Source organism: Hipposideros armiger, unplaced genomic scaffold (assembly GCF_001890085.2).
Source record: "Hipposideros armiger isolate ML-2016 unplaced genomic scaffold, ASM189008v1 scaffold_202, whole genome shotgun sequence".
NCBI lineage: Eukaryota > Metazoa > Chordata > Mammalia > Chiroptera > Hipposideridae > Hipposideros > Hipposideros armiger.
This window is the reverse complement of record NW_017731552.1, coordinates 1,336,315-1,349,245: the sequence shown is the minus strand read 5'-3', so window position 1 is coordinate 1,349,245 and position 12,931 is coordinate 1,336,315. Positions and strand designations below refer to the sequence as shown.

At 49.6% G+C, this 12,931-nt stretch overlaps 1 protein-coding gene across 2 annotated transcripts in view; it reads right to left on the bottom strand.

Moving 5' to 3' along the window:
* Positions 1-6,786: 6,786 nt before the first annotated feature.
* Positions 6,787-12,931, bottom strand: part of TNFAIP8L1 (TNF alpha induced protein 8 like 1) — an 11,364-nt gene continuing 5,219 nt past the window's right edge. For both annotated transcript variants that reach the window (XM_019653356.1, XM_019653355.1), the window contains exon 2: positions 6,787-9,324. In XM_019653356.1, the coding sequence (XP_019508901.1) occupies positions 8,759-9,319 (561 nt within the window). In that variant the 5' untranslated portion in view covers positions 9,320-9,324 and the 3' untranslated portion in view covers positions 6,787-8,758. The remainder of the gene's footprint in view (positions 9,325-12,931) is intronic.

The following is a 12,931-nucleotide window of genomic DNA, read 5'->3' as shown; positions in this document are numbered from 1 at the left end:
AATGATGGTGCCAACTTGGGCCAGTGAAGCAACGTCCTCCACAACTAGACTGAAGAACAAAACGACAGCAACTTGTCTGTTCCCCTTTCCTCAATTCCCCAGCACTGTTCCCATCCCCCCAATTTCCCAATAAAAATAAAATCTTAAAAAAAAAAAATTACAGCTAAATTACACAACCACCACCGTTGAGAACCACCGGAAGACTAGCTGAACAGAAGTCCTATAACAGTATATAAGGAGGAAGCCATGTTGAGACTGGTACGAGGGGCAGAGATGTGGAACAGGCAGGTCCCACACCCATGTGTGGTGGTGAAGAATTGGTAGGGAGGGGCCGGCCAAGTGGCTCGGTTGGTTAAGAGTTGGCTTGGGGGCCAGCCGAGAGACATGATGGTTAAGAGTTGGTTTGGGATGCCAGCTCTGAGCGGCAGGGCCCCAGTTCGGGTCCCACATGAGGGCCAGTGACGCAGCCTCTACAGCTAAGATGGTGAACAATAGCTCAACATGGAGCTGGACTGCCGTGAGTCGCCGGCAACGGTATAGGCTGCAGCCCCAGCTGCAGTGGGACTGCCATGAACTACTATGAGTGGCTGGCAGCCAGCGTGAGCGGCCGGTAGCTGGCGTGAGCGGCCGTCCAGTGGCCAATGAGTGACTGACTGCCTCACCCGGGAAGAGCGCAATGATAATACCAACATGGGCTGTGAAGCGATGTCCTCCACAACTAGACTGAAGAACAAAAGGACAGCAACTTGTCTGTTCCCCTCCCCCAATTCCCCAATTTAAAAAAAAAAAAAAGTTGGGAGTGTGAGCTCTGAGCTGCAGAGCCGCCAGTTAAGATCCCACATGGCTCAGTGACACTGCCCTCTACAGCTAAGATGGTGAAAAACAGCTCGACCTGGAGCTCGGCTGCCGTGAGTGGCCGGCAGTCATCGTGAGTAGCTGGCAGCCGATGAGAGCTGCTGTGAACCGCCATGAGCAGCCGTCCAATGGGCAGCAACCGACTGCCTCAGCCGGGAAGAGCAAAATGATCATAATACCAACATGGGCCAGTGAAGCGATGTCCTCCAAGAACCAAAAGGACAGCAACTTGTCTGTTCCCCTTCCCCGATTCTCCAACACTCTTCCCCTCCCCCAATTCCCCAATAAAATCTTAAAAAAAAAAAAAAAGAATTGGGAGGGATATCTCGGCTGTGGAGGTCCCCCCTGAGGAATGAGGGGTCCCAGCCCCACACCAGGCTCCCGTGCCAGGAAGAGGAATCCCCAGAACATCTGGCTGTGAAAACGAGTGGGGATTGCGTCCAGGAGCGAGAAAGGGCTGCCAGAGGCCGAGGCACTGCTGTTAAAGGGCCCACACGCACACTCACTTGCTCACAAACTCATTCACTGAGCCGCTGAGCAGGGGCAGCAGTTCAGAAAGCACCAGGGACATGTGTGGAGAAACTAATTGACTAACTTCAGGGCGAGGGCTGGAGGGGCAGGGATTGGGGCAACTCTCCAGGGACAGAAGTGCTGGTAGAAGCCACTGCTCCTTTGTTGAGCCCCCCACCCAGTTGGCAGGCCCAGGCAGGCGCCAAATCTGAGCTGTCCTTTAACCTGGCCAACAGCCTTGCCCCGTCCTGGTGATGCTCTGAGACCCCACCCCACCAAACTCACTCGTCCAGCCCGATCTGCTTCCAACAGCTTCTCCACATAAGCAGCCTAACTTGCTTCATGCTACGGACTTCCACCTTAACCCACAAACCTTACACGAGTGGCGGCTGCCCTTGGCTCACACTACAGACTCTCTCAAAGGTCCACAAACCCCAAATAAGCAGTGGTCGGCCTCGGTGCATTATAGCTCTTACCAAGTGGCCCCAAGCCCAGCACGGGCAGTGACTGGTGTCAACTTGAATTTTAACTCCTATCAGGTGGCCCCAAGCCTGGCATAAGCGGTGACCAGTCTTGGCTTGGAACGTAGCTTCAACTAAGCAGCCACGAACTTGACACAAATGGAGGCTGGCATCAGCTCGCATTGTAGTGCCCACCAAAGAGTCCCAAGCCCTGGGCCAGCCGAGTGGATCAGTTGGTTAAGAGCACAAGCTCTGAGCAACAGGTCGCCGGTTCGATTCCTACATGGGCCAGCGAGCTGAGCTGCTGACCTGCCAACAGGTGGCAGGATGGCTCAGCTGGTGAGAGCACGTGCTTCTAACAACAAGGTTGCCAATTTGACTCCTGCATGGGATGGTGGACTATGCCCACCCACAACTAAGATTGAACATAGCACCTTGAGCTGAGCAGCTGCAAGCTGCCAACAGGCGGCCGGATGGCAACGACTTGGGAGCTGAGCTAGCTGCACCCTCCACAACTAAGATTGAAGGACAACAACTTGGATGTTCTCCTTCCTCACTTCCCCAATAAAAATAAAAAATTTTAAAAATTATAAAAAAAAAAGTCCCAAGCCCAGCACAAGTGGCAGCCAGCATCGGTTCACAGCATAGCCTCTCCCAAGTGCCTCTAAGCCCAGCACAAGCAGCAATGAACCACAGTGTCTCTAAGACTGGCGTAAGTGGCAACTGACCTTGGCCTGTACCAGAGCCCCACTAAAGTGACTTTCACTCGAAGGGGTCATCCCTCCGCACAACAGCTCATCCGCTGTACGGGTGGCCAGCTCTCACAGCCAGTTAGCCTGAGGGTCAACCCCACCCACTGACTTGCCAGCAGCAGTAGAGGCCCAACTACAACAGGAGGGCACACAACCCACACAGGGGACACTCCTGGGGCATACAGCTCAGGTGACCAAGGAGACTGTGCCAGTCTGCCTACAGGACACCTTCTATGTAAGGCCAGTCTGTCAAGAATGGGAGACAGCAGATCTACTTCATACATTGAAACAAACACAGGGAAGCAGCCATAAAGAGGAGACAAACGTCCAAAATGAAAGAACAGGACAAACCTCTTGAAAAATAAGAGAAATGGAGACAAGCAATTTATCAGAGTTCAAAACACTGGTTATAAGGATGCTCAATGAACTTAGTGGGAGAATAGATGAACTCAGAACAACAGAGAGATAAAAAACGTTAAAAAGGGGATTGAAAACAAGAAACAATCGCAACTGAAGAATACACTAGAGGAAATCGAGACCAGATTAGATGAAGCAGAGGATTGAATGAGCAATCTGGAAGGCAAGGTAAGGTAGCGGGAAATCCCTAATCGGAACAAAAAAAGAAAAAAGAATTTTAAAAATTGAGGCTAGTTTAAGGGACCTCTGTGACAACATCAAGCATAAAAACATTCACATCAGAGGGGTCTCAGAAGAAGAGGGGGAGCAACAGATTGAAAACCTATTTGAAAAAGTAATGATGGAAAACTTTCTTAACCTGGAGAAATAGAAAAGTCTAGGAAGCGCAGAGAGTCCCAAACAAGATGAACCCATAGAGGCACCTCATAACCCACACCAAGACACATCATAAGTAAAATGCCAAAGGCTAAAGACAAAGAGGATTTTTTTTATTGGGGGAGGGGAACAGCATTGGGGAATCGGGGAAGGGAAACAGACAAGTTGCTGCCCTTTTGTTCTTCAGTCTAGTTGTGGAGGACGTTGCTTCACTGGCCCATGTTGGTATTACATTGCTCTCTTCTCATGCAGCAGATAGGTCGCTGGCCTCTGGACGGCCGCTCACGGTGGCTCTTGGCAACTCACGCTGGCTGCCAGCCACTCATGATGGCTGCCGGCCACACACGGTAGCTTATGGCAGCCCACTGCAGCAGGGGCTGCAGCCTTTGCCATCGCCGGCGACTCAACGGTAGCCCAGCTCCAGGTCGAGTTGTTGTTCACCACCTTAGCTGTAGAGGGTGCAGCGTCACTGGCCCTCATGTGGGATCCTAACCGGGGCCCTACTACTCAGAACTGGCATCCCAAGCCAGCTCTTAGCCAACGCGCCACTCGGCTGGCCCAAGACAAAGAGGATCTTAAAAGCAGCAAGAGAAAAGCAGTTAGTTACCTACAAGGGAGCCCCCATAAGACTGTCAGCTGATTTCTCAACAAACTTTTCAGGCAAGAAGGGAGTGGCAGGAAATATTCAAAGTGATGAAAAAGTAAGGACTTACAACCAAGAGTACTCTACCCAGCAAGGCTATTATTTAGAATCGAAGGACAGATAAAGAGCTTCCCAGACAAGAAAAAGCTAAAGGAATTCAATATCACCAAACCAGTATTAGAAATGTTAGAGGGTCTTGTTTAAGTAGAAAAGATCGAAAATATGAGTAAGAAAATATAGGAAAGAAAAAAAATCTCACTGACAAAGGCATCCAGTAAAATCAGTGGATCAACCAATTCTAAAGCTAGTACAAAGATTAAAAGACAAAAATATGAAGATTAGGTATAATTACAACAAATTAAAGGTCCCACATAAGCATACACACACAAAAAGACAAACATATAAACATGGAGAGGGGTGATTAAAAATGGTAGTGATTTTAGGGCTGGCAGAGTGGCACGTTGGTTAGGAGTTGGGTTGGGATGCCAGCTCTGAGCAGTAGGGCCGCAGTTCAGAACCCACGTGAGGGCCAGTAACACTGCGCCCTCTGCAGCTAAGATGGTGAACAACAGCTCAACCTGGAGCTGAGTTGCCATGAGTCGTCAGCGACAGCGTAGGCTGCAGTGGGGCTGGCCGACAACTGGCATGAGCTTTCGTGGCTGCTGTGAGCCACCATGAGTGGCCGTGCAATGGCTGGTGAGCGACTCCCTCACCTAGGAAGAGCATAATGATAATACCAACATGGGCCAGTGAAGCAATGTCCCCCACAACTAGACTGAATAACAAAAAAAACTGCAGCTTGTCTGTTCCCCTTCCCCAATTCTCCAATGCTGTTCACTCCCCCAATTCCCCCAATAAAATCTTTTTTAAAATGGTAGTGATTTTAGAATGTGTTCAAACTTAAGCAACCATCAACTTAAAATAGACTGCTATAAATATAGCTTGGTGTATATAAAGCACATGGTAACCACAAACCAATAATCTACAAGACATAAAGGAATTCAAACCACACTATAGAAAGTCATCAATATACAAGAGAAGAGAGCAAGAGAATAAGAAAGGAACAACTATAAAAACAATCGGAAAACAATGGCAATAACTACATACCTATCAATAATCACTTTAAATAAAATTGGATTAAATGCTCCAATCAAAAGACACAGAGTGGCTGAATAAATAAGAAAACAAGACCCTTACATATGCTGCCTACAAGAGACTCACTTTTAGATTCAAAGACACAGGCTGAAAGTAAAGGGATGAAAAAAGGTATTTCATGCAAATGGAAACAAAAAGCTTGGGTAGCAATACTTATACCAGACAAAATAGACTGTAAAGAAGGGCTGTCACAAGAGACAAGGACATTTCATAATGATAAAGGAATCAGTCCAACAAGAGGACATAACTCTTGTAAACATCTACACACCCAACATTGAAACACCTAAATATATAAAGCAAATACTGACAGACATAAAAGGTGAAACTAACAGTAATACAGTCATTGTAGGGGACGTTTAACACCCCATTGACACTAATGGATAGATCCTTGAGACAGGAAACAGCAGCCTTAAATGATACATTAGACCAGATATACTTGATATTTTGAGGACATTTCCCGCAAAAGCAGCAGAGTATACATTCTTTTCAAGTGCAAAAGGAACATTTTCCAGGATAGAACACGTTAGACCACAAAACAAGCTTCAGTAAATTTAAGATTGAAATCATATTGAGCTATTTAATCATCTTCACCAATCACAGTGGTATGAAACTAGAACTCATAGAACTTAATAACAAAAAAATCTGATTAAAAAATGGTTAGACCTGAATAGACATTTCTCCAAAGAGGACATACAGATGGTCCACAGACATGAAAAAATGGTCACCATCACAAATCATCAGAGAAATGCAAATTAAAACCACAATCAGGTATCATCTCACACCTGTCAGAAGGGCCATCAACAACAAGTGTTGGTGAGGATGTGGAGAAAAGGGAACCCTCATGCACTGTTGGTGGGATCACAAATTAGTGCAGCCACTAGGGAAAACAGTATGGAGGTTCCTCAAAAAATTAAAAATAGAACTACCTACCTTATGAACCCAGCAATTCCACCTCTGGTATTTAGCCAAAGAAATCCAAAACACTAATTGGAAAAGATACATGCACCCCTTTGTTCATTGAAGCATTATTTACAATAGCCAAGATATGGAAGCAACCTGAGTGTCCACTGATAGATGAATAAAGAAGATGTGGTACATACATACAATAGAATATTAGCCATAAAAAAGAATGAAATCTTGCCATTTGCGACAACATGGATGGACCTATAGGGTATTACGCTAAGTGAAATAAGTCAGACAGAGAAAGACAAATACCATATGAGCTCACATACTCGTACATGTGTAATCTAAAAAAAATAAACGAACATAAACAAGAGAAACTCATAGATACAGAGAACAAACTGATGGTTGCCAGATTGGGGTGTGTCTGTGTGAAAAAGGTGAATGAATAAGTACAAATCGGCTGTTACAAAATAATCACAAAAATGTAAAGTGCAGCGCAGAGAATATAGTGAATAACATGGTAATTATGTATAGTGCCAGGTGGGTATCAGGAGGATCACTTCATAAATCATATACATTTTGAACCACTACACTGTACACCTGAAACTAACACAACATTGACTGTCAGCTATAATTGACAAAAACAAAAACAAACAAAAAAAAAGTTTAAGGCAAAAACCCTGGGAGGGCAAAAAACTCAGATGGCACCAACCAATTAAATTGCCAGTTCCACATCATGCCAATGGAAGACGTGTGCTTTTATTTAAATCGTTCTGCAGTGCTCTTTGGTTTTTCAAAATTAAATCTCAAGTTCATGAGGAGTCAAGAGAGGCTAGACAGCCCAGCAGAAAACAAGTACAAAGCATTATGCACATTGATAAATTCAATCAGCAGAGCCTAGGACAAAGGATTTCATCTGGGGCTTCTCTGGGCACTCAAAATGCATGTTTGCTCTTGAATTTGAAGATCTGTCTCTTGGCTGGAAGAGATAAGAGGGGAAGTTGCCCATAGAAGGATGGAGTAGGAGGTAGGGCTCTCAGTTGAAAGGTTTTGGCTTCTTCCGGGAAGCAGAAACGAAACCACAGAAAGGCTGACCTGAATCTGGGGTCATAATCTTATCAACCAGTCCAACAGGCCAGGGAGAGGCATAAAGGAGTGGTGGGGACTGTGGCAAAGCAAAGAGGGGCAACCTTAACCAGTGGACAGTGCAGGCTTAGGCGAGTTTTTGAGAGAAACTCCAAATTCAGATTGGTATGCACAATTTCCCCAATTTTAAATGTTGGTTACTGATTCCAGCTGTCTCAAACACTGGATGGGGCCATGCAAACCCATCTTCTCACCTAATAAGGCCTGCAGGCCCCGTTTGCAACCTTTGCCCAGAACAGACCTGACCTAGTTTTGCAAAAACAGTCACAGGACACTGTTCCCCCGCCTACAAGGGTGCCCAGAATAACCTTTTTGACCCTGACATGGTCAGACCTGCAGCTGTGTTTTTGCAACCCATGCCCCCTTCTGACAAAAAGCACAAATACACTCCCCCACCCCACGTGTCTATCCACGTCCTGAGGTGAGAATCACTGTATCTTCTGGGTGTCCCCAAAGCCAAGATTTGTTGAGCTTTGCTTCACAAAAACGTTTGTTGACATGTTTTCCAAACATGAAATGGTCATTTTAAAATGTGCCTGCATCTCAGATGGCTTTACCCTCTCCTCCTGCTTGGGGGGTGTACTTCCTCCCATCCCATGCGGGCATGAGGGCTGCAATTCCAACCAAATCAAGGTGTCCTCCCCCCACGCCAGCACCCATCTCAGCCCTCTCTGTGGCCCCTGAGCTCTTTTGCCAGGGCGGCTGGAACAAAGTGTCCAGACTGGGTGGGCGGCTGAAGCAAGAGACTTGTTTGCTCTGTTATGGAGGCCAGAAGTCTGAGATTAAAATGTCGGCCAGGCTGGTTCCCTGTGAGGGCTGTTCTCTCAGCCTCTCTAAGCCACTCCCCCAGTTTCTGGGGGCTGCTGGCAATCCTTGGCATCCCTCTGCTTATAGACACACCCTTCCAGTTTCTTCCTCCATCTTCACATGGCCTTTTCCTCTGTGTTCAAATTTCCCCCTTTCATAAGGACCCCAATCATACTGGATTAGGGGCCCACCATGCTCCACTGTGATCTCATCTTAATTACATCAGCAACAACCCTGTTTCCAAATTTGGGTCACACTTGGATGTCCTAGGGGTTGACTTCAACAAAGGAATCTGGTGCGGGGGGACACAGCTCACCCACTAACATTCCCTTCCAGTCCAGCATGACCCCTAACTGAAGGAATGAAAAAGCCCAGGTTGCATCACTAGTGGGCAGTGCCAGTTTTCAGATGACATCAGGTTGAGGGGTGCAGACTGGTCCCCCACAGCTATTGAGATTCAGGACAGGTGGACTGAGCAGGGAGCAGCCTCGAAGTGTGTGGGGAGGCTGCTGGCCTGGCAGGCTATGCTGGTCTCCACGCTGAAGTCCTCTCCTAGTGAGACTGGGCAGGACAGGCGATATGGGTCTTTAAAACTGCTGCTTTAAACGGTCTGGCATCCTCTGAAAGGGTCATCTGTCCGTAGAGTTGGCCCAGATCAGACTGGGAAAAAAGAGGTCATTAAAAAACCCAAACCCCACAAATCCCCAACCCCCAGCAGGAAAAACACAGAGGGCTCATATGCTGTCCTCGTCCAGCATCCTGGTGAGCCCCTCGCAGATCCGGCGCAGGTGGGAGCGGTAAGGCTCCGCGGGGCTGTAGAGCGCGGCCAGGAAGTCACAATCGGCAAAGTGGCCAAACACGTGGTTGATGCGGCCATGGGACTTGGCGGTCAAGTGCGGGCCCACGGCTTGGTGCAGCAGGTCCCGACACTCGATCAGGGCGGCGACCAGCACGCGCCGGTCAAAGGTGAAGTCCACCTGGTAGAAGCTGACTGCCGTCATGGCCAGGCGGCGCGCCCTCTGGCGGAAGCGCTGCAGGAGCGCCAGCTCCTCCCCACCCAGCTGGCCACCACGGAGCAGGATGGCCAGCTTCACGGCCACCTTGACCAGGTTCTTGACCACTTTCTGAGCTTCCTTGCGGCTGCGAGTGAACTCCTTGGTGGCGCGGTACAGCTCGTCCAGCACCTCACTGCTCGTGTCATCGACAAAAACAGCCACCGTCGCCTTGGATGCCACCTTGCTCAGGAGCTTCTTCTGGGCCTGCAGGGCCAGGCTCTTGGTGCTGAAGGTGTCCATCAGCCCTGCCAGGGGTAAAGACACCCAGCTTCAGTCCCCACAGCCCCCGGGGCCACAAGCCATTTGCTCCTACTGTCTTCCCATGCTTTTCCCTGTTGAACTCCTATACATCCCGCAAAGCCATGGCCTCTTAGTCCCTGCCCCTTTACTGGTGGCCTCTTATACAGCCTCCAAAGCCTTGGCCCCCATGCCCCTACCTCTTCTCTGGTATTCTATATGTCCCCGAAGACCCTGCCCCTTCCCCTCACAGATTCACCCCTCAGTTCAGTCTAGACACCACCTCCTCCAGGAAGCCATTCCTGAACAACTAAACTGACAGCTGGGCCACACAGTGCCCCAGGAGTCCCCCATCTCTACTCTACTCCCCTGGCTTTGCTTCCCCACTGGTCTGCCTCATCCCAGGCCACAGTGGAGGCAGTGGGCCTGACTCCTTACCGCTGTGTCCTTGGAGACTCTCAAAAACATCTGCCAAATGAATGAGGATCTTCCCCAGCCCTTACCCACTGTCCTAGGCCATGGTCAGAATCCATCCCACTCCAGCTTCAAGTCGCCCAAACCAGGAATGCCACGTGGGCACCCACTCACACCCAGGGGCCCCCACAAAGCGTGTCTTTGTGCAAGCTCAGGCCCTGAAAAAAGTCTCAACCCCCGGCTGCCCTCTCGCTTGTACTTAGAGGTCAGGACAGGCATGGGGATTACTGGACCAGCCTTCCCTGCCCCCTACACCAGTCACCGGACCTCAGGGCTACACAGGCGAAGGCCAGAGCAGAGGTGCCGTTGACTCAGCACTGCACAGCAGACTGTGAGCTGGCAGCATGTGCTCGTTTTGTCATTTCCACCAGGTAGTGGGTGGGTGGCCCATTTTGCAAAAGAAAACACAAAGGCTCAGAGAGGCTGAACCACTTCCCTAAGGCCACACAGCAACACAGTGACTGCCTTCTCCCAACACCTCTGCATATCTAACCCCTTCCACTGATGCCTGCAAGTCATCCTGAGTCTTGGAGGGTCAGGAGCTGTCCCCCATAACAAAACCAGCACCAATATTCAGGGCCTGCTCCCAGCTCTGATCACTCAGTCAAGCAACATAACTGCCCTGTGCCTCAGTTTCTCCATGTAGAAAATAGGGAAGATCAGAGCTAACTTTGTCCTGGGGCAGAAGCTTGTGGCCAACCCCAATGCCCCCCTTGGGGTCATTGTGACTATGCCCTGGGCAAGGGGCTGGATGCCACTGTCTGGGACCCCACCATCCGAGCTGTAAGCCATCCAGCACCTGGGTGTGCAGACCCTCCTCTGTGAGCAGCAGCAGCATCGGGCTGGCCACCTGGCGCAGTGCCTATGCCTCCTGGGTGCCCTCCCACCAGTTTCTCTACAACATTCTATTCCATTCCCTCTACCTGAACCCCTTCTCCCAACTCGTCCTGTAAACTCCTCTTTATCCTTCAAGTCTCAGTGTCACTGTCACCCACCCCTGGAAGCCTTCCCGAATGTCCCAGGCTGGGCCAGGTGCCCTATGGCTCCCACTGTGCCCTGGGTGTCCATCATGGCCCTGAGCCCCTTGGTTTCCATGACTGACTCCCTCGGCCAGTGGCATGTGCCGGGGCTGCGCCTCCCTTGTTCACACCACGTCTCTGGTGGCCAGCCCAGGGCCTGCTGCACAACAGGGACCCCAGAAGTGTTTTTTTAAATGCATCAGGGAGAAGATATCTACAAACGCTGGAAACAAGAGGGGACTCCCAAGACCCTGGGTCCAGTCTCCTCAGTTTACAGATGGACAAACTGAGGTACAGGGAGGAAAGGCCTTTCTGTCAGTCCAGGGATGAGGCCCAGGTCTCTGAAGCCGAAGGGCTCTAGAGCCCAGGTCCTTCTGCCCAGCTCTGTCACTGTGTGAGCCAGGGCAGGGCTCTGCCCGTCTCTGGGCCTTGACTTTCCCATCTGCAAGTCCTGAGGTTGGGTGAATTGGTTCCGGAGGGGAGCAGAGCCTGTGTACAGGCTTTAGGAAGGGCCTGGGCCCCTAGCAGCGCCCTCCCCCTCCCCAAGCCCAGAAGGAAAAGGGGCGGGGGTGGAGGCAGCTGCAACCTCCCTTCCCAGCCTCCACACTCCTAGCCCGTCTGGCAGGCTCCCAGACCTGCCACACCTGAGCCAGCCCAGCTGTGTCCTCTCCTCCTCCCTGGCCCATTGTTCTGCCAGAAACATCCCCATTCAAGTAGCCAGAGGGATGACTGCTCTCCCAGGGGATCAGGCCACGGCCCAAAATAAACCCCAGCCTTCCTTCCTGCTTGCTGCATTCACCCAGGTCCGAGGGCAGGCGAGCCAAGGACTGCGTCACACCAGCCCTTCTGGGCAGGGCCTTCCCAGGGGCTCAGGGGCCAGACGTCCAGTGTCCCTGGCCCCTGCCCACCAAATGCCAGAACACCCCACTATCGTTACAAGCCAGAAAAGCCTGCTAAAGCTTCAGGGGCTCTGCCAGAACATTCATTCAGTTGCTCAGTGAGCATTTATGGAGCACCAACTATGTACCAGGCGCTGGAAATACAGCAATAACCAGGAGAGATCCCGTCCCTGCCTTCCTGAGGCTCCCTGTCCCTGCCACCTCCTTATTACAAAGTAACTGGTGTTCCAGTACTACCCTGAAATGGAATCCGCAGGCACTATCGTCTACCTCAACCCGCCAGTTTAAAAGTAAAATTAATAGATGGTGATAAAAGCGACCATCTGAGGAGGTTGAGGGGGCTGGGTCTGGAATGTTCTATGTTCTGTTCAGTCTGGGTCCATAAAAATGTAAAACGTCATCAAGCTAGAATGGTTGCAAATCCCTGTGAATACACTAAACCCCAGCAAAGTGTACACTTTAAAAGGTGAATTTTATGGTATGTGAATTATATCTAAAGGAATATCTAACATTTATCAAAAGAAGATATGCAAATGGCCAATAAGCAACTGAAAACCTGGTCAACATCATTGGCCACTAGGGAAATGCAAGTCAAAATCATAATGATGATAATACCACCCCACCCTCACTAGGACGGCTCTCATCAAACAGACAGACAGCAAGTGCTGGTGAGGATGTAGATAAACTGGAATCCTCACAGCCGGCTGGTGGGAATGGACAATCGGGCAGCACTGTGAAAAAAGGTTTTTTTTTGGCAGTTCTTCAAACAAATGCAGTTATCAGCAATTTTGCTCCTAAGCATCTACCCCAAAGAAATGAAAACATATGTCTACAGAAAAACTTGTACACACATGTTCACAGAAACACAATTCAAGTGGCCAAAAAGTGGAAGCAACTCCAATGGCTATCAACAAATGGATAAACAAAATGTAGTCCACCCACACACTGGAATATTACTCAGCCATGAAAAGGAGGGAGGCGCTGAGACTCGCCACAACGTAGATGGACCTTGAACACACGGTGCTCAGTGAGAGAAGCCAGACACACAAGGCCACACAGTGTGTGATTCCACTTATGTGAAATGTCCAGAACAGGCACATCCACAGAGACAGGATATAGATTAGTGGTTGCTGGGGGAGGGGTTTGGAAGTGACTGCTGATGGGGACAGAGCTTCTTTTTGGGGTGGTGGAATGTTTTAGAATTTGAACACTTTAAAACGGCA